The 23,774-nt window shown below is 54.1% G+C and overlaps 10 protein-coding genes across 10 annotated transcripts; 4 read left to right on the top strand and 6 right to left on the bottom strand.

The window, feature by feature from the left end:
- Positions 1–207: 207 nt before the first annotated feature.
- Positions 208–1,590, top strand: ASPSYDRAFT_490504 (alkene reductase). The gene is made up of 3 exons (XM_040847762.1): positions 208–482; positions 541–871; positions 938–1,590. The coding sequence occupies exons 1-3, from the start codon at positions 264–266 to the stop codon at positions 1,549–1,551; spliced, it is 1,164 nt and encodes a 387-aa protein (XP_040697943.1). The 5' UTR covers positions 208–263; the 3' UTR covers positions 1,552–1,590.
- Positions 1,591–1,629: 39 nt separating this feature from the next.
- Positions 1,630–4,135, bottom strand: ASPSYDRAFT_160651 (C2H2 finger domain transcription factor; the record flags this gene model as incomplete). Its single annotated transcript, XM_040842928.1, has 2 exons — positions 1,630–3,527; positions 3,571–4,135. The coding sequence occupies 2 exons, from the start codon at positions 4,133–4,135 to the stop codon at positions 1,630–1,632; spliced, it is 2,463 nt and encodes an 820-aa protein (XP_040697942.1).
- A 196-nt stretch (positions 4,136–4,331) lies between these two features.
- ASPSYDRAFT_161133 (uncharacterized protein) lies at positions 4,332–6,055 on the bottom strand (the record flags this gene model as incomplete). Its single annotated transcript, XM_040842962.1, has 7 exons — positions 4,332–4,919; positions 4,963–5,419; positions 5,462–5,546; positions 5,590–5,755; positions 5,805–5,831; positions 5,876–5,916; positions 5,959–6,055. 7 exons carry the CDS (start codon positions 6,053–6,055, stop codon positions 4,332–4,334), a joined length of 1,461 nt encoding a protein of 486 aa, XP_040697941.1.
- Positions 6,056–6,334: 279 nt separating this feature from the next.
- ASPSYDRAFT_81844 (uncharacterized protein) lies at positions 6,335–10,179 on the top strand. Its single transcript, XM_040851114.1, has 9 exons — positions 6,335–6,716; positions 6,769–7,247; positions 7,313–7,631; positions 8,107–8,314; positions 8,361–8,420; positions 8,474–8,761; positions 8,809–8,976; positions 9,025–9,686; positions 9,743–10,179. The coding sequence occupies exons 1-9, from the start codon at positions 6,494–6,496 to the stop codon at positions 9,973–9,975; spliced, it is 2,640 nt and encodes an 879-aa protein (XP_040697940.1). The 5' UTR covers positions 6,335–6,493; the 3' UTR covers positions 9,976–10,179.
- On the bottom strand, positions 10,162–11,862 carry ASPSYDRAFT_81843 (uncharacterized protein; the record flags this gene model as incomplete). Its single annotated transcript, XM_040851113.1, has 5 exons — positions 10,162–10,644; positions 10,699–11,162; positions 11,207–11,282; positions 11,351–11,386; positions 11,452–11,862. The coding sequence occupies 5 exons, from the start codon at positions 11,860–11,862 to the stop codon at positions 10,162–10,164; spliced, it is 1,470 nt and encodes a 489-aa protein (XP_040697939.1).
- A 529-nt stretch (positions 11,863–12,391) lies between these two features.
- On the bottom strand, positions 12,392–13,888 carry ASPSYDRAFT_490197 (uncharacterized protein). Its single transcript, XM_040847751.1, has one exon. The coding sequence runs from the start codon at positions 13,749–13,751 to the stop codon at positions 12,540–12,542; it is 1,212 nt and encodes a 403-aa protein (XP_040697938.1). The 5' UTR covers positions 13,752–13,888; the 3' UTR covers positions 12,392–12,539.
- A 482-nt stretch (positions 13,889–14,370) lies between these two features.
- On the bottom strand, positions 14,371–15,448 carry ASPSYDRAFT_490323 (uncharacterized protein). Its single transcript, XM_040847755.1, has 4 exons — positions 15,397–15,448; positions 14,795–15,320; positions 14,558–14,741; positions 14,371–14,490 (listed from the first exon to the last, which is right to left on the bottom strand). Exons 2-4 carry the CDS (start codon positions 15,200–15,202, stop codon positions 14,465–14,467), a joined length of 618 nt encoding a protein of 205 aa, XP_040697937.1. The 5' UTR covers positions 15,203–15,320; positions 15,397–15,448; the 3' UTR covers positions 14,371–14,464.
- Positions 15,449–16,846: 1,398 nt separating this feature from the next.
- On the top strand, positions 16,847–17,956 carry ASPSYDRAFT_50141 (TMEM53 family protein). Its single transcript, XM_040848007.1, has one exon. The coding sequence runs from the start codon at positions 16,957–16,959 to the stop codon at positions 17,803–17,805; it is 849 nt and encodes a 282-aa protein (XP_040697936.1). The 5' UTR covers positions 16,847–16,956; the 3' UTR covers positions 17,806–17,956.
- Positions 17,957–19,667: 1,711 nt separating this feature from the next.
- Positions 19,668–20,525, bottom strand: ASPSYDRAFT_160722 (uncharacterized protein; the record flags this gene model as incomplete). Its single annotated transcript, XM_040842931.1, has 2 exons — positions 19,668–19,891; positions 19,964–20,525. The coding sequence occupies 2 exons, from the start codon at positions 20,523–20,525 to the stop codon at positions 19,668–19,670; spliced, it is 786 nt and encodes a 261-aa protein (XP_040697935.1).
- A 654-nt stretch (positions 20,526–21,179) lies between these two features.
- ASPSYDRAFT_490115 (uncharacterized protein) lies at positions 21,180–23,652 on the top strand. The gene is made up of 6 exons (XM_040847748.1): positions 21,180–21,693; positions 21,745–21,826; positions 21,874–22,166; positions 22,216–22,296; positions 22,341–22,470; positions 22,514–23,652. The coding sequence occupies exons 1-6, from the start codon at positions 21,316–21,318 to the stop codon at positions 23,437–23,439; spliced, it is 1,890 nt and encodes a 629-aa protein (XP_040697934.1). The 5' UTR covers positions 21,180–21,315; the 3' UTR covers positions 23,440–23,652.
- Positions 23,653–23,774: the final 122 nt, after the last annotated feature.

Genomic DNA, 23,774 nt, shown 5'->3' with positions numbered 1-23,774 from the left:
AAAGACAGAAGAACGAACAGACAGCACTCATGCATTAGTTGCATCTGAATAAATAACGCTGAGGGTCTGATCTCAGCCGGCAGACGCCGACGCCACCTGCACAGTGTCCGACCCCCACCCTCATAGTGATCCCACTTCTGCAGTATACATGTGCTCCAAGAGTGGTGGACGTACAATATAAGAGTCACCCATTTACAACACAAAATATCCACATAGAACAGACATTCACACTTCCGCCGAGTCAATTCTTGATATTCTATACAATGGGCTCCCTCTCCCCCCTCGAACCGCTCTTCCAGCCCCTCCGCCTGGGCGCCTTCTCGCTGCAGCACCGCGTCATCCAAGCCCCCTGCACGCGCATGCGCTCAACCAAAGAGGCCGACGGCGTCTGGGTACCCAATGACCTTAACGTGCAGTACTACGAGCAGCGCGCATCCAAGGGTGGTCTGATGCTGACGGAAGCCACCCCAATCAGCCACGAAGTACCCCTACCAACCCTATCAAACCAGATCCAATGTCAACATAGCTAACAGGTTAAAGGCAGCAGGATACCCCGGCGTCCCGGGGATATTCACCCCATCCCAAATCGCCGCCTGGAAGAAAGTCACCGACGCCGTGCACGCAAAAGGCGCTGTGATCCTGTGCCAGCTGTGGCATGTCGGACGTGCCACGACACCCGGGTGGCTGGGCGGGCGCCAGACAGTCTCGTCTAGCAACATTCCTATCTCAGGAAAGGCACTGGATGGAACCGAGTACGCCGATGCCCCGCCGAGGCCGTTGACGGTCGACGAGATCAAGCAGACCGTCGCGGAGTATGCGGCTGCCTCGAGGAGGGCGATGCAGGCTGGGTTTGATGGGGTTGAGATACATGGTACCTCTACCTCCCTCCATACCATATACTCTCCGTTATACCTATGGGTACTTGCTAACAGTATAGGTGGAAACGGATACTTGCTTGACCAATTCCTGCACGACAACGTCAACAACCGCACCGACGCCTACGGCGGAAGTATCGAGAACCGCGCCCTGATCGTGCTGGAGATCATCACCGCCGTAACGAGTGCAATCGGCGCCAACCGCGTCGGAATCAGACTCAGCCCATACAATTACTTCCAGGACACGCGGGACTCGAACCCGCAGAAACACTGGGGGTACCTATGCGGTGCCATCGCGGGTTTGCCTGAGTTGGCTCGCCCGGCGTACGTGCATATGATTGAGCCGCGGTTTGATGAAGTGCTCGACGAGGCCGCGAAGATTCAAGCGCTGGAGACGACGCAGGAGGTTGTTGTTCCCTCGCTGGATTCGTTCCGGGCTGTGTTGAAGAAGGGTGGTGTGGGATTCATCGCGGCGGGCAATTTCAAAGCGACTAATGCCGGCGAGAAAGTTGTCGGAGATGGAGCTGATGCAGTGGCCTTTGGGAGACTGTTTATTTCGAATCCGGATCTGCCGAAGAGATTGCAGCAGGGACTTGAGTTGAACAAGTACGATCGCGATACCTTCTACGGGGCGAGTCCCCCGCAGAAGGGCTATACAGACTACCCTTTTGCTTGATCGCTGCCAGAGGTATAGCTAGACAATATACACATTCTTAGAGAATAAATACATTCGTGCTTTCTTACAAGACTCATATCAAACACCCAACCCAACCAACACCTTCATCGCATCATGCACCATCGCCCACCGCACCGTCGCCAACTGCTGCGCCATAGCCCTAACCAACGGCCTGGTATCATACTCCCCCGACAACGCCGCCAGCTCTCCCCCATTCGACGTCGTCATGGCCACAATCAGCGACGACAGATCCGTCGGCCTAGGCCTGGGCCTATGCATCCCATCGTCACGCATCCCCGTATGGAACGCCCACACCGTCAGCGTAGCCAGATACAGACACCACGGGAAATGGAACGCATCCGTCTGCTCCCAGTCATGCAGACTGAGCACCGCATCCTGTAACAGGAATGCCGCGTGCCGCGACGCAGAAATACATTCCGATCCTGGACCTGAGAGCCACCGCGCGAGCATCCCGCGTGAACGATCGCGGTCACTGGCCGTAACCACCCGTCCTAGAATCTGCGACGCCCCCGCAGCGATTTGCAGATCGAGGACTTCAACATGCAGCGCCAGCGAGGCAGCGCGGTATAGTGCCATCGCGGCAGGTTTCAGCGATGCAAACCGTTTACATTCGTCTGCTGGTGCTGCTTGCGATCCTCCTAGCTTCATGGTGAGACAGTCTGCGTCGAAGTCCGCTTTCCACAGATCATAAGCCCGCCCGACCCTCGGTGTCCAGGCGCCCATGCGCTCGGGCGTTTCGGAGCGCAGCGTCGTCTGGTCCCGCCGTTTCAGATCCGCGCTTATAGACATAAGACCGTGCAAGACGACCAGTCGGGAAAGACCGTTTAAGTCTCGTGGTCGAGGCACGGCGCCTGGTGTGATATACCCCTTCAGCACAGGCAGGAAGCTATGCTCTGTATCTCTAGCCGCATGGCGGGACCATTCCTCAGCAGTATGTGCTTCCCATGCTGCCGCGGAGCAAGGGAGGGAAGAACGGATTTCAAACGCAGACATGCACAGCGACTGCGAGAAGAGGACGGAGTGTTCAGTGTCCCACATGAAGCACTGGAATGCGAGACGTTTACGCTGTTCAGCATCCATAGCTGATTTCCAGGCTTCCTCTCGTTCGACGGTCGGTGTTTCGAGCGTCGGTATTGTGTTTATATTGCGGATGGAAGTGCATGTTGATCGCCGGATGAGCTTGATCAGGACGCAGTGGAATAGCTGCGCGTTCTCGCGCTGTTTCGGCCCTGCGCGCATCTTGCCGAAGCAGTCGATTAGGAGCATCGCTTGCAAGACCCAGAGATCTGGCTGCGGGGAGAAGGCGCCGTGGCAGAAGAGCTGGTTGCGCAGGGCGTCGTGGATGCCGACGGCGAGCTGGTGGGCTTCGCGGCTGCTGTAGGTTGCGCCCATGGAGAGGATCGCGGCGAGGAAGACGGGCTCGATGGTGTTTGGGTCGAAGGTTGCGGTGTGGATGAGAGGGTATGTGGTGTTGAATCGGGAGAAGAAGAGATCGCTGTAGCTTTGCAGCGCAGTGAGCGAGAGCAGTGGTGAGTCGAGGTTTAGAGGCTGCCCATGGATGTCTACCGGTGGACTCTGCGCAATTAGAGTCAAAATACCCCGACGAGCGTCGTCGTTGAGCTGCGGCTGCAGTGGGATGCTGCTGTCCAGTGCTGGTCCCATCCAGTCCATATCGGTCAACTCGCGACGGTGCTCTGGGCTGGATCTTTCCACAAAGGAAGCTGCTTGAAGCAGTACTGAGGAGCCGTCTTGGTCGAAAGTGGCAGGGAGGTCGTTCAGATCGAGGTCGAGATTCAGGTCTGCCATGGGATCTGGAAGGTCGATTGGATCGGCGAATGGTACGAGATCAGGACCAAGAGGCAGCTCCAGGTGGTGGAAGGCATCGTCGAGCGAGGCCACATCGAACAGCCAGTTGTAATTGCCGGTAGCAGCAAAAGGGAGGTTGAAATCGGTGGCTATTCGGTCAGATGAAGCTGTACAATTAGACGGCAAACATACCAGTGTCGTTCATGAACATATCCGTCTCAAAGCCAGTGCTCCAAGACCCATCAGCAGCGTCAAACTGCCCTGGAATTGGCTCGACATACGGCTCAAACGGACCAGGCATCATTGGCGCCAGCAACGGATCAGGGTCCGTGAGCTCAGTCTCACCGATGGACATCGTCGACGTCGAGACAGGATCACCAGCAGAACCAGGGGGAGACACCGGCGCGCCCTCCGGACGACTTGACGAGCTCCTCACAGACAGCGGCGACGAGATGGCCTTCTGGCGAAGCTGAGACTGTCTCTTGGGCGGCCGCACGATAATCGAGCCATCCTCAGCCCGACGCATCCTCTTCCTCGTCTCCAGCACGCCCTTGCCGACTCCCCCGGCCTCTGCGTCTTTCTTCGCATGCCGGCTCATATGGCGACTCAAGAGGTCTGGACGGGAGAAATGGGTGAAGCATCGCTGGCAGGTGTATCCATTGTTCGTGGTTTCATGGTTCAGAGAGTGTCGCCGCAGGTGCTCAGCCCTAGTAAAGGCCTTGTCGCAGCCAGGATACTCGCACGCGTGTTTCTTCATGGCGGACGCCAAACTGCCGGCCCTCACTTCAGGACAGCCCCAGATTACATATATGGGCAGTGGAGAACGATAAGCGTGCGGGGTAGACTATTATAGCGTCTTGGATGTGCTCGAATGACAGGCGATTGAATGTGGCACTGATAAGCAGTGCTACTGAAGACCAGATACACATAGGGCTATACAAGACGACTTTGTATCACACAAAATAACGCCACTCGGGGCTCTTCTCTCCCTCTGCCAGCTGCGACGTCTCAACCTGCCCAGCATGCAGACTAACACCCTGCACCCGATCTCGTCGCCGGTTCTCAATCCGCATCCACACCCCCATGAACCCGGTTGCTACAATGCACACCCCATTGCACGCACACGTCGCCACCAGCGTGGGAATGTACTTGGGCGCATACTCTGTGCGAAACGTCGCAGCACTCAGTATACCGGCTAGATTACCGAGGCCCACGAAGAAGCCCGTATTTGCTGCACGGGAGTTCTCATTGGTGTTGTTGTTGTTATGCCATGCATGCACCAGGCAGCTAGGGATATATGCGCCTGCTGCCAGGAGGAAGCAAGCAAAGTACGAGACGCCTTTGTTGTCCACCACGTCTATACTTGCCAGAACAAGCATGCCCGCTAGAGATACCCCCAGCGAGAATATAATATGCAGAGACCGCTCGCGGAATATATCCGACGACTTGGCGACAACGAGCAGTATCACCGCGCCGACCAGATTCGGGGCAACCGTCCATAGATTCGTTTTGACAGTGTCGTAGCCAAGCCGACTCACGATCTATCTGGTCAGATTGTTACACATAGTTCATATGGAGACGTACCAAGGGAAAGAAATTCATCGCAGTCGCATAAGCCACGGGATACGTAAAGGCGATGACGGCCCAGATCGGAAACTTCCAGTCATTCCACGTCTGAAACGCAGCCTTCAATTCCAGCTTCGTATCAACCTCCGACGAGGTATCCCTTAGCAGACGCGCGGATGCAGCAGCTCGCTCGCGCTCGTTCAGAAACCACGCCGTCTGTCCGTTGTCAGGGAGCCACCAGAATCCGATGACGCCGATGATGAATGTCATTCCGCCTTCTACGATAAATAGCCACTGCCAGCCGTGCACGGTTGGGTGGTTTATCTGGAATAGTCCGAACGAGATTAGTCCGCTGAAAGCTGAGGCGAGGACGGCCATTGATTGCAGGATTGCGAGCCGGAAGCCCATCTCGCCGCGGGTGTAAAACAGTGTAAAGTAGAATGTTGCGCCGGCGAAGAAGCCGGCTTCGAAAATTCTGTCTTGTCAATGAGATTCTTACTATATTGGAGGAGCATACCCTAGGATAATGCGGATGGCCAGTAGACTGCCGAAGTTATGCGCGGCACACTGGCACAGCGCGCAGATTCCCCAGACAACGGTCACTACAGAGTCAGCTATATTTATAATGACCAACGAGATACGCACTTAGTGATAGCATGATCCGTGCCGAGTACCTCTTGATCAGCAGATTCCATGGCAGGTCAAACAGCCCGAACGGGATGTAGAAGATCAGAATCAGCAGCGAGTACTCGTTCCCCTTGAGATTGATGTCCTTGTCGAGTCCATCTGTCTTTGCGTTTGCCAGGTTACTCTACTCAGTCAGTTTCCATTGCCGTACTCGAATTCGGTGGCGGCCATACCCGGTCCATGCAATCGAAGAAGTACATCTGCCTTGGTTAGCCCTAACACCAAGTGGACACTGGAAACATACCAAGCACAGCAATGGCAGCACAAAGCAATCCACCTTGCGCACTACACAGTTAGCACGACATCTCAGTCGTCTGGAGAACATACCGAAGCCCTTCTCCGCCTCCGTGTCCACATAGGCCCTGGACTCGCCGGTTTTGGTCTCCTCCGGCGGATTACCCGATACTTTCTCAACGTCAGCCATGGCGAAAGAAGCGCAGGATAGAAGACCGAAGTCATGCACGGTGGAGAGACGAGGAATCGTGGGGGTTTATAATTCGTCTTGCGGCCCTCCTTGCAGACGCTGTGTCGCTGCTGTGCAACCCCAACATTCAGCATTTCTGCGCTTGGTCCTCGATGGCCTCGACAGATAACGCTGATCAGCAGAGTTGGAGTTGGAGTCGCTCGTATCAAGCTATCACCCCATCCTTGCGTCCGAGAACGAGCTCCCACTCTTGGCTGTGCCCCGGCTTTCTGGAGAGTGCTTTGACACAGCCGGACATCTACCCGGGCTTGGATCGTTGAGGGGAAGAAGCTGGACAGGTTCAGGAAATATATGCTGAGCGTTTCAAGTCATAGAATCAATCTATTCGAATAGTCTCACTTCTAATCTGTATTCTGCATCATACAAGTCCAACTGAAAATGACTCCATCTGCACCGCCGATCCTCGACTTCTCGCCCTTCTACGGCGCCGACTCTGCAGCAAAGGAAAAGCTCGTGCAGCAGGTCAGAGACTCGTGCGAGTACAATGGCTTCTTCCAGATCACAGGCCACCGCATCCCGCGCGAGCTGCAGCAGCGCGTCATGGCCTGCGCAAAGCGCTTCTTCGACCTGCCTCTAGAGGAGAAGCTCAAGGTGGACAAAAGTACACCCTCGACCCTCAACACAAAACTACCAGACCCAACTAATAATGATAGACAACAACACGTTCAACCGCGGCTACGAACTCCTTCGCTCGCAAATGCTCGAAATCGGCACCGCCCCCGAACTCAAAGAAGGCCTGTACATCGGCGACGACATCAGCACCGACCACCCCTACTACATCAACCAGCGCCTCAACAGCGGCCCCAACCAGTGGCCACCAACTGTCCCCGAGGCGGACGAATTCCGCAAAACAAGCATGGAATACTACCGCGCCGTCTACGAGCTCGCGAAGGACGTCCTGGCCGTTCTGGCGCGCACGCTCGATGTCGACGAGAGTTTCTTCGACCCGTTGACGGCCGGTGGTGTCGCGACGATGCGCATGCTGCATTACCCGTCGCAGCCGAAGGACGAGGACGAGAAGTTGAATCGCGGGATTGGGGCGCATACGGACTTTGGATGCGTTACGCTCCTGCTGCAGGATGAGGTTGATGGGTTGCAGGTTTTGGATGTTCCCAGTGGGCAGTGGTTAGATGTATATCTCAGACTGTCTATACGGTCCTTGTCCCTTTCAGCATGCTAATGTGGTTACTGTTACAGGTCCAACCCGTCCCAGGCGCGTACGTTGTCAATCTCGGCGACCTGATGATGCGCATGGCCAACGACAGATACAAATCCAACATCCACCGCGTCATCAACAAGTCCGGGCGCGAGCGGTACTCGATCCCCTTCTTCTTCAGCGGGAACCCGGACCATATCTGCGAGTGTCTGCCGAACTGCTGCAAGGCTGGGGAGCAGCCGAAGTACGACCCTATCACGGTGGAGGATATGGTCAAGGGCGCGTATAAAAAGAGCTATGGGCGGGCAGAAGCGTATAAGAAGGAGCTTGCGGAGAAGGCGAAGAATAAGGGGTTGGAGGGTACACAGGGCACGGCAATTGTTGCTTAGATTTAGTGCTAGCTGGCGGAGGGCTTGTGAAGGTATCGCGTAGCTCTATTACATTATTTGTTGTATGACCTAGATTGAATGTCAGTGTCATAGTATGTTTGTATAGGCGAACCATCACCAAAGTAAACTTATTCAGGTGTTGTCCTATAATGCGAGATCCCTTCATAGAAGTCCCCAGAGGTAGCCATTACCATTAGCATGTTAAGATTGATCATGAACATCCACTTTGAGCACCCCCATGCTACACCAGTCCGTGCACTCTTCATCCTTCGCTCCTATCAAAGTGGAGGGAATCCTGATAAACCAACCCCACCCTTGCGCTCCTGACGTACTGCACCTATGCCAGTCGTCCCTTTTGTCAGCAGCAGCCCTAAGTCTCCGACCGGCCGTTATATCACCCCTGTCTCAGCTGCTACACCGGGAAAGTAGTAGGAACAATACACCAGCAACAACCAACCATACAATGGACATCGAATTCGGCAAGCGTGACAAGGCCACCGAGGCAACCGACGACGTACCCCAGGATGACGTCGGCAAGATGGAGGTCGTCGACGACGCCGAAATGGAGCAATTTTACGGCTCTGCTACCTCGGACGCGTACCGGCTCAAGTCGGAGCTGGTCTCACAGTGCATGACGGAGATTGGGATGGGATGGTATCTCTTGCGTCCTCTGTGTTAGGTGCAAATCTAATAGATGCAGGTTCCAGTGGAAGCTGTTCGTCGTGACAGGGTGCGGCTATGTTGTTGATAACCTGGCGAGGTAGTCCATTCAAGAACCCTCGAATATATATTCCAAGTGCTAAGTTGTCAAAGTCAAGGAATAGCATCTGTTCAACCGCCGATCCAGCTCGAGTTCCCCGGTATCAAGCAGGTCAGTTATAGTTCTGTGGCATATTATGTCGGTCTCATCCTCGGTGCCTCGTTCTGGGGCATTTCGTGCGACTTGATCGGCCGCAAGCCGGCCTTCAACATCACCCTAATCGTTGCTGGGGTATTCCTCTGCGGAGCAGCCGGGACGATGAACTTTGTTGCATTCTGTTCCATGTGGGCGGTTATCGGGACTGCCGCTGGTGGAAATGTACCGGCCAGCTCTCTGATTTGGTGAGCCCAAAGCCCTGTATTTGAAGTGCCGTGTACTAATAAACCAGCCTTGAATTCCTCCCACCAAGTCACCAGTTCCTCCTTACAGCCCTAAGCGCCTGGTGGATGTTCGGCCAGCTGGTGGTGTCCTTGCTGGCATGGGTCTTCCTCGCAAACTTCTCCTGCCCTACAGATGCCACTCCAGACACCTGTTCCCGAGCTGAGAACATGGGCTGGTAAGCCACCTTCAGTATCAGTAGCAAGGTCCTCTAATACAGCTGCAGGAGATACACCCTCATAACCCTCGGCGGGCTCGCACTCGCATTCACGCTCATCCGCATCTTCGTCTTCAAATTCCCCGAAACCCCACGCTACCTTCTCTCCCAAGGCAAAGACCAAGCCGTCGTCGACGCAGTCAACTACGTCGCGCGCCAGAATGGCAAACCCGAGCCATTGACTCTCGACATGCTCCAGGCCATCGACGCCCGACTCGGCACAGTCCCTACCTCACACGAATCTGGCGGTGCCCGGTTATCAACTATGCAAATCATCCAAGAAAACATGAAAGAGTTCCGAGGCTCGCACTACTCTGCCCTCTTCGCAACGCGGAAACTCTCCTTCCACACAGCCCTGATCTGGGCGATCTGGCTCGTCATCGGGGTTGCGTATCCGCTCTACTTCAACTTCCTCCCCTCGTACCTGGCGACCAGGTTCACAGAGGCTTCGTCCCTAGACCTCACGTATAGGAACTACTGTATCCAGTCTGCCGTTGGGATTGTGGGGCCGCTTTCTGCTGCTATCCTCGTTAATACGTTCCTGGGCCGGCGCTGGATGATGGGCATTTCGGCCATCGTTACTGGTGTTTTCCTCTTCGCGTATGTGGGCGTCACGACGCAGGTGGCTAGTTTGGCTTTTACCTGTGTGACAGGACTATTAGGAAACTTTGGTATGCTAGCTAGCCCTGTACCACAATCAGATTCCTTGGCTAATATGTTTTGTTAGAATACGCCGTCATGTTCGCATTCACACCAGAGTCCTTCCCAGCGCCCCATCGGGGCACAGGGACTGGAACGGCGGCGTCGCTTCTGCGACTTGGTGGGCTTGTCGCCAGTGTGGTTTCGTCGCAGACGGGGTTCACGACTGCACCGCTTTATGCGAGTGCAGCGCTGTGGGTTGCTGTTGGGATCATTTGCTTTGGATTGCCGTTCGAGACGCATGGACGGTCTGCTATTTAGGGTCGTGGAGATTGTCTTGAAGGGGGAGACGCGAGACTCTGTGTGTTTGATTTGCTTGTTTGTAGATGGACTGTGGTGGTGGTCGTGTTGGCAGTGACTGTGTGTATGGGAAGATGTATATCGAGGCTTATCGATATCCAGTCGATGCTGTATATATTCACATCCTATACATTGTAAACCAAATCATCAATGATAAAACCTCCTCTTCCTATCCAAATCCACCTCATTCAAATCCACCCACCAAGAACCCCTATACCACGCCCTCGCCCCAAAATACACACCGACAACCAGGACAGCACTAACGTAATTCGCAAAGAAATGGCTTACACTCGACTCCATATTCAACGGCCAAACAGCCAAATAAAACTCCACGCCAATCAAAACAACACACCAGATCAACGCCCACCAAGACGCATACGGATACGACCTCGAGCGCCAGGGGAGATCGGAATCTGGACGCCCTTGTATTTTCCATGCACATCGCATACGAAGATGCGAGGCGCTGAGGGCGCCCCATGTGAAGAGGCTGAATAGGGAGGTTATGTTCGATAGCCATGTGAATACTTCAGCGCCGCTGTTCGAGACGTTTAGGTACGCGAGACTTCCGCCGAGAAGTGTTATGGCTAGACCTGCTAGGGGACGGCCGCGGGAGTCGGCTTGGCTGAAGAGCTGTTTCGTTTTGTTAAATCAAGGAAGTATGCGGTGGGTGGATGGATGGACTACCTTTGGAGCGATATCCAGATGGGACAGCCCTACTAGGGTTCGCGAGCCATTGAAGCTCGAAATACTACCTGACGAGAGAACGGACAGGAAGATAACTGCGTTCGTCATGTGTGCCAGCACCGGTATCCCTGCATTCTGGTACGCAACTATAAACGGGGAGTTATTACCGCCGTCTCCACCAAACAGGTTCGGATCCTGCGGGGAGACGGTGATAGATATCGCGAGCGCACCGAGGATATAAAAGAGCCCCAGGCGCATCCAGATTGAGCGGACGGCTGTAGGCACGGATCTGCGGGGGTTCTGCGTCTCCGCGGCAGTAAGGGCAGCACTTTCGGTGCCGGACATAGCGAAGATGCAGGTCGGCATTACACCAAGAAAGCCCTTGAAGCCGTTTGTGAAGGGCATGGCGTTCCAGTATTCGAAGCCTGTTGTCTTGCGGTTTGGGGCGCCGCCGGCGGATACAACTGCGTCTGTTAGGGCTGCATGGTTGATACGGAGAGGGTCAGACCTATTAACGAGATGACAACAATAAACCTCCAGCCGAATTTAATCGTCGAGCTGACGACTTCCACTTCCCCGAAGAACTTGACTGTCCATGCATTGACCAGGACTATAACGAGCCAAAAGATTGTAACCAGGCCGCTGTCGGCACTTTGTCCGTCCAGAAATGCAGCACTGTCGCAGCCCCCTTTCCCCATCAGCACAATAATCAAATGTTTTATTTTTTTTTTTTTGGCTTTGGAAAGGCTATACCTGCAACTCATTCGCAATATTAATAAACGCCCCAAACCACGACGCCCACCCCACCGCAAACCCCACAGACGGAGACACAAACATACTCGACCACTGCACGAACGCGCTCGGAGTCGGATACAGAACCGCCATCTCGCCAATCGCCTGGTTCACCGACCAAGCCATCGATCCGGCGAGGAAATACGCAATGAACATCGCCGCCGGACCGCCGTTGCGCAGCGATGTGCCGCTCCCAAGCCACATCCCTAGCCCGATTGACGAGCCGAGCGCGATCATGGTTATGTGGCGCGTGGATAGCATGCGTCGGAGACTGGAGTCGGCGCCATAGTCGTCGGTATTCTGGTCTAAGGTGCCGGGTTTCTCTGGGGAGTTGTTCTCATGGTTGAACGGAGACGCCGTTGATACGGCCATGGTAATGTCTGCCTGGGGGCTTTCGAAACCAGGCGCATCACCGTCCACGTTCGGGTGGGGAGGACATTTATATTATTTATGATTCCTCATCAGTGCACACGAGCAACAGCAAGGGTATAATTTTGTGTAACAGTGCAGTCCAATTAGTCTGCATCTATAATCCCATCGGCATCACCATCAATGCATAAGTAGCAGGCGCGACGTGTTCTGTTGCGATGCACTTCTGGACAGTGGACAGATCGATGCTAGCAGTCACCCTTGTATCGCTGTGCAATTAGCCATTGGGTGACATGTTCGAGGTCTTGTCCTGGTACCAACTCTATCGGCTTTTATGCAGTTATCTTTTGTAGCGAATCTACCGTTTCTGGACTGGACTAGGAGAACGTAGCAGATATACTCTTTAATCTGGAGCTCAAATACCAGAAATGCATATTCTCAATTTCAACCAAGCAAGGCTCGTCCAGCGAGGACGCACGGGGTGGTTACACAAACTACTGACTACAGAGGACAAATCCAAGTCTTCTAAACCATCAAAATCATGAACTCCATTCCAGAAAAGCAGAATAACCCTATCAAACAGACAGCAGAAAGCAACCCCCCGAAAGAAACGAACCCCCAATCATCCATCTCGACTGGTCCAAACGCGCAGCGCAACGCAATGAAGAAAAAAAAAAGAACTATTCAAACTCCTCAGACACCCCAGCACCAGGTGTAAACGGAAACCCAGGCACGCCGTCACTAAACAGATCATCCGCCCGCTCATCGTCCACATAAATAGGCTCGTGATCCGTTCTTCCCCTTTCCGTTTCTATACTCGTGTTTTCCTCTTTAATAGAAACTTCATCCGTGTGCCCGAGTGTATGAGATGTAATAGACCTGGAGTGCCGATGTCTCGACGTGTCGGGAGTCAATGGACGTTGACGCGAACGTCGCCCCGTACCAGGACGCGCAGGCGTGGTCGGCAGAGCAGCAGTCCAGACAGGGCCGTGCCAGGCATCGCCTGTCCAGACGAGACCAGGGGCCGCGGGGTTGATGTGCGGAGTAACGGGGGGAGTTCGCTGCTGTATCTCAGCGGTAGATGTTTGGAGTTGCGCGCTGTCTGGGCCTGGTGGGGGGTTTCCCACGATATCTTGATACAGGGGCTGGGTCTGGGTTTGGCTTTGGCTTTGGGGTTGGGTTTGCGCAGGGGCAATGGCAGGGACAGGGACAGGCTGCGAGATCGGGGGCTGGTACGGCGCTGCGAGGTCGCTGAATAGCCCGCCGCTCATGAGCGCTTCGAAATCGCCACCTAGATCAGTGTTAAAGTCATTGATCAAGTCAAGAGCGCCCATACCCACGCCATTGTCCATCTGTAGGCCGGCCGGGGCAGGGATTTCAGGCCAGATCGCTGGCTCTGGCGCTGCTGGTGCCGGTTCTGGTGGTGCAGGCGCTGGCTCTATAGGCAGTGCAGCCGGCTGGGCGGCGCAACGACAGTCGCAACTGGCATGTTGGTGCGCATCAGCAGGAGGGGGAGTGAGACCCTTCGCATCAGTCGCGGGGATGGGCCCGGCGCGAAGAATAGTCTTGCGCTTCTTCTTCTTCTCCTGCTCCTGGATTACCGCTGCTTCAATGCGCGCCAGCGTGTCCGCCATATGCTTGATGTGTCGCTGCATGCAGGCATTACGGCAGGTGTCCCAGTCAGCTCCACAGGCAATGCATTTGTCCGGTCTTGGGTAGTGGTGGTATGAGCGGGAGTGTGACCGGGAGTATGAGCGAGGTGGTGAGCTGCGGTGGTGCGTCTCCCTGCTGGGAGTTCTTGGTCTGCGACGAGACCTAGATCTAGACCTGCGATAATATCTTGGAGGTGATTGTCGGTCGTCGCGGTATCGATGGTGGTCATTGCGTGACATGATGAGACGAAACTCGCGCCGGCGACCAACACCGGCTATAACGCCTTAAAATGTAGAGAATGAGTCGCGACGAGAAGAGCGAAATGGGCGATATCGGGGGCACTTATATACTCGAGAAGGTCCCAACAGATGCAAGATAATCAAACATCATCCCATGGACAGTGAATACTAAATTGACATTATTTGCCACATTTTCCTAACAGTGAATATGACTAGTTACAGTTCCTCACTTGACAGCCAAAATCTCACCCTCTATTCACGAGCCCTGTCACCATGCCGTTCACTACGATGGCGCTTCGAGACTATCGGCGGCGAGCCCTCGTCCCACTCCCTCGGGCGAGGCCTCCTAAAGCCAGGAGCGCCCCTTTCTTCATAATCAGCGTATTTCCCACGCACAGGCTCAGCCGGGGCTGGGGCTGGAGACGGATCCGGCGATTCCTTACAGCTTTCTCTCTCCTCTTCATCAGGATCAACACCGGCAGGCGCTGGCTCCTCAGTGGGGGCTTTACGAGAGGCTTTTTCCATAACAACGTCAAAACGCACGATGGACTCATGAAGATCGTCGAAGTCTTCTGGTACATCTATGAGTCCAGGTGCGCGGACCTCTTTGTCCTTCTTCTTGTCCTTGTCGTGGTCCGGGTTCTCCTTGTCATTGTCGCTGTAGTCGGGGCTCCGAGGTCTGTCCCAGACTCGTCGATCGCGTGAACTGGTGGCTATTGTCGGTGGGTGACTGAGCCGCCTAGCTTTTGTGTTGGTATGAGGGAGAAGACGTTGCGACGATTCAGCCCGGGCTTGAGCTGTCTCACCTGTGCGCTGGGATGATCCAGTCGGGGCTTGAATGGGTTCACTGGTGTGCTGCGGAGGTTCAATCTGAGGCGTTGGATCAGACGCCGGTAGAAGAGGCGAGGGAGTGCTGGCATCTGAAATCACAATCTTAGGCGGCGGCGTCAAAGAAGGACGTCGACCTGGAGCTGGTTTACCCTTCTTGTTCTAGAAATTGTGTCAGCGGAGTGTGAAAAGCCACAATGCGAATGAGCACTCACCCTTCTACCAGTTGTGAACAGCCTGGTCATGCGGCGCGCCTCTCTCTCCCAAAACACAGCGTCACTTCTAGCATACCCCATATCGTAAAGCCGGGTGTCGATAATTGCAACAAAGTGCGCGAGATCCGATCGGGCTTTCAAAAGCCGTCTCTCGCTCTCCCAGACCTCCCTCGAAATCGGAAACTTCAACTCGACGCCATCAAAATGACAACGGGGCCCATGCTGCGACGTTCCAACGCGAGAAAGCGAGTGATGAGGCTTGATTTCTGTAAGGAAGGCCGCTACATCGACATTCCCCTTCTCGCTGCTGGGCTTTCCGTCATTTTCCTTGCCGCTGCTATCCTCACTGGGTGCGTTGACCTCACTTGATGCGTTAATCCCGCCTGCTGCATCAACATACATTTTCATCTCCGGCGGCACCGGCGGCACCGGCGGCACCGGCGGCTCAGACTGGCTGGGATCACAATCAATCCAAGCCTCTTCGCGAATCGCATGACGGAGATGGTATCCATCTCCTGTAAATTGGCTATACAAGAATCAGCAAACATCCCAACATAATCAATGAACAATGAACAAGGACATGGACAAGGCCAAGGACATACCGAATCGAAACCGAATCCAACGGCAAATTGTCGCCCCTCAGCGAACAAGACTTCTCCTTCCCATCCCAGATACAATTCGCACACGCACCACGCTGGAACGCATGGCCGCTGATAACGGGGGCTGAAACACATGATCCAAATACCCTGTTTCCCTGCTCGCACCGTGAACAGGCCGGCTGCGATACGTCTCCACGGCGCTGTAGAACAGACGCAGTGCGTTGTTTACCGGCACCCGCGTTCTTTGGACCGGTGTTCTCGCTCCAGTTGATGGACCGGGTGATTTCGAGGTACCGGGCTATGTCTTTTGCTCCGACGCTGAGTTTGCCGCTTTCTTCTAGTCGGTGTTAGTGATATACTGGACAGAATATTCCGGGTAGAGTTTGGTAGAGTAGGGTAGAGTAGGGTAGAGTAGGACTTACGTCTCGCTGCCTGGTTTTCTCCTGCTTCGCCGAGTGCATTTGGATCGTCGTATGACAGGGTTCGTTCTCGTAGGGGTTCTCGTATGAGATCTTTATCCTTGTTACGGGTTGAGCGTGTTCCAACCATGTTTGTCTGTGCCAATCGGTGGAAACGCATAGAGGGAAGAGTGTAAAGTCCAGAGAAATTAGGATGGTGAGAGAATGTCAACAAAGGAAGTGAAGAGACGCAATATATAGCAAGCTCGCAATCGCAGTTCCGGCTCAGTGAATAGTGAATACTGCACAGGCAAGCTGTGTCAAGCCACAGGACAGTGTCGGTACGCTACTGGTTCATATGGTGGTCATGAAGTTTCTGGTCTTCACTCAGGCATTACCTATTTTCAAGGGAAAAACTGCTAAACGTTAGCGAGTTCTTTCCGCGCTTTGTTGATAGAAGTCAATCCCCCTCTTGCAAACAGAAGATATCTGCACCTTAGCAAGATAGATGTGTTGGCAAAGGACGTGCTACTCAATCTGGTGCTTGCACAGTATTCTGCACCATTGGTGAACCTAACCCACTTCACAAGCCTTGCTCATTAGCATAGCAAGGAATCGGCCTTGCTTTACTGGATAATCTGGAATTTGTAAACTAGGTAAGACATGCCTCATTATTTTAAAAATCGCCAATACCTTGTATACGTGGACTTGGACAGGATGGGCATTAAAGGCATGACGACGCTGGAGTTATGGCGGGTCTGGAGAACCTGGAGAACTTGGTGTCGACGAAGCCTGCTCAGTCTCATCATGTTGGCTACTGTCTGGATAGCGGAATTTCTCTTGTTAGATGGCGTTGTGATAAGATAGACTTTGCGGATTTAGGGCTATTTAGTATTGGCAGTAGATCACAGAGCGATGGAAGATCTTCCACTTGTAGACGACAATATGGCAATACTGATCAAATGCCGGGCATTGACTTCATGTTGGTCAAGTTTACGCCGTTGGAGAACGGGCTGCAGACTGGCCCCGCGAGATGGGGCTGTTTCGGTGTTCCGGACTAGCGTTGAACGCCCCAACGGTTCAACCGTCGGTGCTGATGCTCCCTCATCCTCCATCTGCGACCCCTTTGGATTGTCCAGATTCTTGCAAACGAGCCTGCAACATCATGGAGCCCATCGGAACAAACATCCACCTCCGCATCCCACCCACCCCGCCAACGTCGCTTATCATCCTGTGCACTTGGCTCGGAGGCGCATCGCCGCGACGCATCGCCAAATACACCGATGGCTATGCCAGCCATTTCCCCGATGCCGCGATCCTGCTCATCACCACCACTCTGTCGGATATCACGCTCCGCTCATTCAGTGCAATCCGGGACCGTCTAGCTCCCGCAAGGAAGAGAATCGCCCAGCTCATCCATCCCAGCTCCGGCTTTAACTCTGACTCTGACTCACCCATTCCAGTCCTGCTACACATTTTCTCCCATGGCGGGAGTAACACAGCGACCCAGCTCGTTCAATCCATCAAAGCAGCCGATCCAGCTGCACATAGAGGTTTCACCTCAGCCCTGAAACTGGTTATATTCGACTGCTGCCCTGGAGACAGTTCGCTTCTACGCAGCTACAATGCTGCGGCTGTTTCTTTGCCTTCGCCGACGGAACAGCCCTTCGCGCATTTCGTGGGAAAGTCCGTGCTCTACCCGGCCATTGGGACGATTTCGGCCTTGCAGGCGGTCGGTGCGATGCGCAGTGTCGAGGATTTAAGGACGGAGTTGAATGATCCAGCTTTATTTGGTACGTCTGCGCGACGGTTTTATCTGTACTCGCGTGAGGATGAGATGGTGCGATGGCAGGATGTGGAGCGGCATCTGCGTGAAGGGCGGGAGAAGGGGTTTGTGGCTGATGGGGTTCGTTTTGATGCTGGACCGCACTGTGCGCTGGCCATGGTTGATGAGGAGCGGTATTGGAATTCGGTCCAACGTGCGTGGGAGGCGAAAATACTGAGTCGGTTGTAATATAACCTCCCATCTTTAGACATGTTTCGTATAGAAAATGTATTTTAGATGTATTCTGCCTCAGGCACTAAACCTTACCATATCAGGTTAGATTTTCAGGGGCAGACAAATCACTGAGCGATCACCGTCTCACCTCGCTCACTCTTCACCACCGTAAGCAAGATGCGTGCGGTGATTGTCGCCGCAGGATGTCCACGCTGATACGGACAAGTCGAGTTTCCAGAATCAAATCCAAGACGGGCTGCAAAACATGCAAGCAAGTAGCCTCCTACTTGCAACCGCTACCGTACTGCTGCTAATCGAGACAGGATCCGCCGCGTCAAATGTGGAGAGGAAAAGCCGCACTGTGCGCGCTGCACCAGCACCGGCCGGAAATGCGACTACGCTGAGCCCGCTAAGCCCGCTGTCACCCGGGCGCTGCCCGTCTATTCGGCGGTGTCTCGGGAGCGGCGCGCATACGAGTACTACTTCTTCCACGCCGCGCCGTCCTTATCGGACGCCCTGGACCTGGAGTTCTGGCGCGGCACCGTTCTCCAGATCTGTGGTTCCGAGCCGGCTATCTGGGATGCGGTCGTTGCGCTGAGTGCGTTCTACGAGCATCCCAAGTCATCGGAGGGCGAGTCGATGTATCAGATTGAGCGGACTGACCGTCTCCCGCGTCCGAAATTGCGCAGCCATCACGAAGCCCTTGTATGGTACTCGCGGTCTCTGGGTAAAATCCAAGAGCAGATTAAGCGGGGCGTCGCGGATTATGCTGTTGCCCTTGTGAGCTGTGTGCTTTTCATATGCATTGAGGTCCTGCAGGGCAATGTCAAGTCTGCATTGATGCTGTATCATCAAGCTACGCAGCTCATGGCATCAGCAACGGAGTCCGTATCAAAAAGACTCGAAACATCTATCGCAGCCATTCTTCTCCGAGTCGGAACCATAGCCATTGTTGTTGACGGAGACTCACCATTACCCAAACAATCACTCCCTAGTTCTCACACCTTCACCACGCTATCGGATGCGCGGTCTGCTCTTTATGTATTAGTCGCGGACTGGAAAAGGTCCGATCGCGATTTCGCGATGATTCGCACAGGACAGAGACCAACTTCGGACATTGATGATTTACAACCCCGCCAGCAGGCTCTCGAAAGGGACCTTCTCTCCTGGGACCGGCAGTTCCAGACACTTCCCGAAGTCATTCAATACCGAAACATAAGTCCTTCCTCCGAGCACCGCGGAATCATAGCAGCTCTATCCATGACATATCTCAGTATCCTTATCCTCACACGAACAGGCCTATCTACATCCGAATCCTGCTACGACGCCTACGAATCTGACTTTGCGGAAATCATCGCCCACGCCCCAATCGCACTATCCGCCACAGCAGCCAGCGGAAACCAACCGCCGTTCATCTTCGACATGGGCACCGGGGTGTCCCTGCTAATCACCATAATGAAATGCCGCTCGCCAGCGATCCGGCGACAAGCGCTCACATTTCTACGCCAGGCTCCAGAGCGACAGGGGATGTACTTTTCGCAATCGGCGTCCAATTTCCTCGCTGCGGTTGTGGCAGTTGAAGAGACCGGCGAGACGTGCTCGGAGGAGCAATTGGCGGTCGAGAACCTACTCAATACCCCAGGGCGGGTTCCCCTTGATAGCGAGCGCGTGTTTGGGCTAGAGCTTGTTCCGTGGGAGACTTCGGACGGCGAGATGGGTACCGCGTTGCAGTATACGCGGAGGGAATCCATGGATGGGGAGACGCGGCTGGTCAACGATATGGTTGTGCGGCGGGTGAACCTGTGCCGGTTCTTTAAGCAGGGCGCGGAATGACAACCAAAAATATCGACTCTAGTTTCTATATACTACTTATATATCTAACTCCTTGTCCTGTTATATAACTCCTTAACCCGCCGCGCCAACTCCTCCGACTCGGCCTTGACCCACGGCATCGCGTGGTGGTAGTTAATCTCATAGAGCTCTGCCGTATCCCGATCGTAGAACGTCGCCAGCTGGTCCCGACTATATTGCAGGAACTCGTCCTTATACCCGTGCACATGCAGCGTCGGTATCCGGATCACCGTATCGGGATTATCCAATTCTAAACCAGTCAGCACCCTCCCAGCTTTAAAACATAAAGAGAAAAACAAAGGGGAGGGGGGGGGGGGCGTACTAAACCCAACCTCACTATCCATCGGCACCCCACCACCATTACACAACACACCAAAGTTCACCCGAATCCCGGACCCCACAGCCCTCCTCGCCAACGCCGCATTCTCCCTCTTCAACTTCTCCCTCCGCTGCTGATCCAGCAAAATCCCACCGGCAACCCTCGTCCCCTGCGAAAACCCCATCACGCCCACCCAACACTCATCCCCAAACCCCTTCTCCCTACCCCTCTCCTCCATAAGCCCAAGAACACGCTCAATCCCATCCCTCCCGGCACTATCATACCCACTCCCGTCATTCTTATCCGGATTCGTCGCATTGGGTGGTGCCCCGGGGAGACTCAGCGGCTCGAACCACGACTTGAAGGGCGCGCACTCTTCGAAGGCGGGGAGGACGCCGGGGCCTGCGCTGCGCAGGAATGGGCCGTCGAAGAATTCTAGTATGAATGAGGAGGAGAGCAGGTTTGAGAGGAAGGAGCATTGGATTTCGAAGATTGTAGAGTTCGAGCCGCCGCCGTGGAAGCAGGCTATGCGGGGGAGGGTTGTGGTGGTGTTTGGTGGGGGCATTGTTCCGCTGTTTCTGGTGGAGTGGATTCAAGTGTGGTTGGTTTGAAGTTGTTGGGCTGGTCGGGAGTTATTTGGATTGGGGGTCTATCGTCAATTGTTTGAGGTGAGGTTGAGAGAAATGAGGACTTTGTGATGTTGATCCTGAAGGTAACATTTGGGGTGAATGTGGTGGAGGGGTATCTAGTGCTTATTTCCACCTCGTAGCGCCGTCTATATTTAGGAACGAATTATGCAGAGTGTATGTCCTCGGTATACATTAGCTTGCTTATCGTGAAATGAACCCCAGGATACTAAGTTAAATATGTGTTATTTCATAGTTATAATATTATGCTGGAGAAAGTTGTAATACGTTAAAATATATTGGGGTGGGATAAAATATATATACGAATATCAATAAACATGAAAATATCGGATACTCCAACTTCATTGGCGTAAAAATAGCACAGCTACAGATAATAACCACCAACTATACGAACTGAAAACTAACCGACAGTATTATTATGATCTACGGATACTGCAGTAGGTCTTGTTGATGTTTGTTGATACTTATCGCATCTGCCTGAGGCGTCAGCCCTTATCATCACGTGTCGTAATGTCACACCGCCTGCCGTTCGCGCACATTCCACAAAAGATTCCCCGCTGATAAGGTGGGATATTTTCTTGACACAGGGTGACTCACTCCTTTGTTATTCTCTCGTTTATCCAACGCTTAAGAATATATATCACCTAGACGGTCTAAACGGCCAACTGTCACCCTTTTATAAAACACACCCAATACACGACATCCACCATGGCGGACGCCCTAGCCGAAAGCACCGCCAAGCTCGTCCTAGACGAGGAAACCGGCGAGATGGTGTCGAGGAACGAGCTGAAGAAGCGCACCCAGAAGCGCACGAAGAAGGCCGCACAGGCTGCCGCAAAGGCAAACCCGAAGCCCGCTACACCAAAGCCCCAGACAACCGCTGCGAAGCCCGCTGAGGAGAAGGAGGCCCCGCTCGACCCGGATGCCATGTTTAAGCAGGGCTTCTTGGCTAATGTCTTCCGTGAGCGACCTATGAAGCCGGTAATTACACGTTTTCCGCCGGAGCCGAATGGTTATCTACACCTGGGACATTGTAAGGCGATTGCGGTGAACTTTGGGTTTGCGCGGCATCATGGGGGTGAAACGGTATGTGTTTGTTGTGTGGGGTTGAGTTGGTGATGGCGCTGACGGGTGTAGATCCTTAGGTTTGACGATACGAACCCCGAGGCAGAGGAGGAGAAGTACTTTACGGCTATCGAGGAGATTATTCAGTGGCTCGGTAGGCAGATCAAGCGATGCCAATGTGTTCATTTGCTGACAGATCAGGATTCAAACCCGCTAGAAAAACCCACTCGAGCGACCACTTCCAGAAGCTCTACGACCACGCCGAGAAGCTTATCCAGCTCGAGAAGGCTTACGTCTGCCATTGCAGCGACACGGAAATAAAGTTGCAGCGAGGTGGAGAAAGCCACGGTGCGCGGTATCGGTGCAAGGACGCAGAGCAGGATGTCGAGACCAACCTGAAGAAGTTCCGGGATATGAAGGATGGGAAATACGAGCCCCAGACGGCGTTCTTGAGGATGCGCCAGGATATCGATAACCCCAATCCTCAGATGTGGGTAAGTTGCGCGGCATTTATTATGACTATGTCAGGTCTAACTGTCCTAGGATCTTGCCGCCTACCGAGTCTTGAAGAAGGAGCACCACAAGGCCCCAGGCTGGGTTATCTTCCCGACCTATGATTTTGCTGTAAGTGCGCTCTTCCTGTAAGTGAACGCGACTAACAAGAGTAGCACTGCCTTTGCGATAGCTTCGAGGGCATCACCCACAGTCTGTGCACAACCGAGTTCGTGTTGTCACGGGAGAGCTACGAATGGCTCAACTCAAGCCTCGGTGTTTACGAGCCGATGCAGCGCGAATATGGTGAGTCTTCCACCCGATTCCTGGATAAAGCTAATCCATGCAGGCCGATTGAATGTTAGCGGGACCATCATGAGCAAGCGAGGATTGAAGAAGCTGGTCGACGGCGGCTATGTCAGAGCTTGGGACGACCCTCGCCTCTACACCGTGATTGCACTTCGTCGCCGCGGTGTCCCCCCAGAGGCCATTCTGTCGTTCGTCAACGAGCTTGGAGTGACCACTTCCAACAGCGTCATCAACATCCTCCGGTTCGAACAGAGCATTCGTACTTACCTCGAACCACGAGTACCCCGTCTCATGCTTGTCCTTGACCCCATCCCCGTCGTCATCGAAGACTTCGACACTCTCTCCCCAGAACAGCTCGACCTTGACATTCCGTTCTCGCCCAAGGACCCCGCAATGGGCTCACACAAGGTCCGCTTCGCCAAGACCGTCTACATCGACCGTTCCGACTTCCGCGAAGAGGATGCCAAGGGATATTTCCGCCTGGCGCCCGGCAAGAGTGTCGGTCTCTGGAAGTCGCCGTACCCAATCAAGGCGACGACCTTCACAAAGGACGCCGACGGAAAGGTCACAGAAGTCCGCGCCGTCTTTGACAAGGACGGCGGAAAGCCGAAGACGTATATCCACTGGGTACCCGAGGGATCGCGCAAGGTGGAAGTCCGCATCCACGACCCTCTGTTCAAGTCAGACGAGCCCGCCTCTGCCGAGGGTGGTTTCCTTGCGGACATCAACCCGAACAGCGAAACCATCTACCCAGACGCATTGATTGAGTCAGGCTTCGACGAGGTGCGCCAGAGAGCACCCTGGCCTGAGGCTGCTGGTGAACACAGCGGCGGATCACTCCGGGCAGAGACCGTTCGGTTCCAGGGAATGAGAGTTGCCTATTTCGCGATGGACTCGGATTCCACCGACAGCCACGTCGTTCTGAACCGGATTGTATCTCTGAAACAGGATACCGGAAAAGCGTAGCCATCTCATCTATGATAAAAAAGGCCAGACCCAACAGCTCACGAGACTTCACACTATCTCGAGGGCACGTGGGGGTCAGTGAAGAAGCCAAGAAGATTATGTCGATATTAAACAGTTTCTAGCGCATGAAATCCAACCTCTAATGCATCTGTAGAAGCACCCAAGCATCCACAATAGATTACCCTCCTTCACAAGGCCCGACTTTCAATGCTGAATCGTCGGCGAATTCCGCAGTCAATTTGGCGCCGGCTTGGCATTGCAACGTGGGCATCATCCTCCAATCTCAGTGGCTGCCGCTGCCAACTCTCAGCAGGTGTTCAGGTACCGCAGATAAC

Source organism: Aspergillus sydowii, assembly GCF_001890705.1.
Source record: "Aspergillus sydowii CBS 593.65 unplaced genomic scaffold ASPSYscaffold_14, whole genome shotgun sequence".
Taxonomy (NCBI): Eukaryota; Fungi; Ascomycota; class Eurotiomycetes; order Eurotiales; family Aspergillaceae; genus Aspergillus; species Aspergillus sydowii.
The sequence above is the reverse complement of the archived record's forward strand: the minus strand, read 5'-3'. Positions and strand labels throughout refer to the sequence as shown.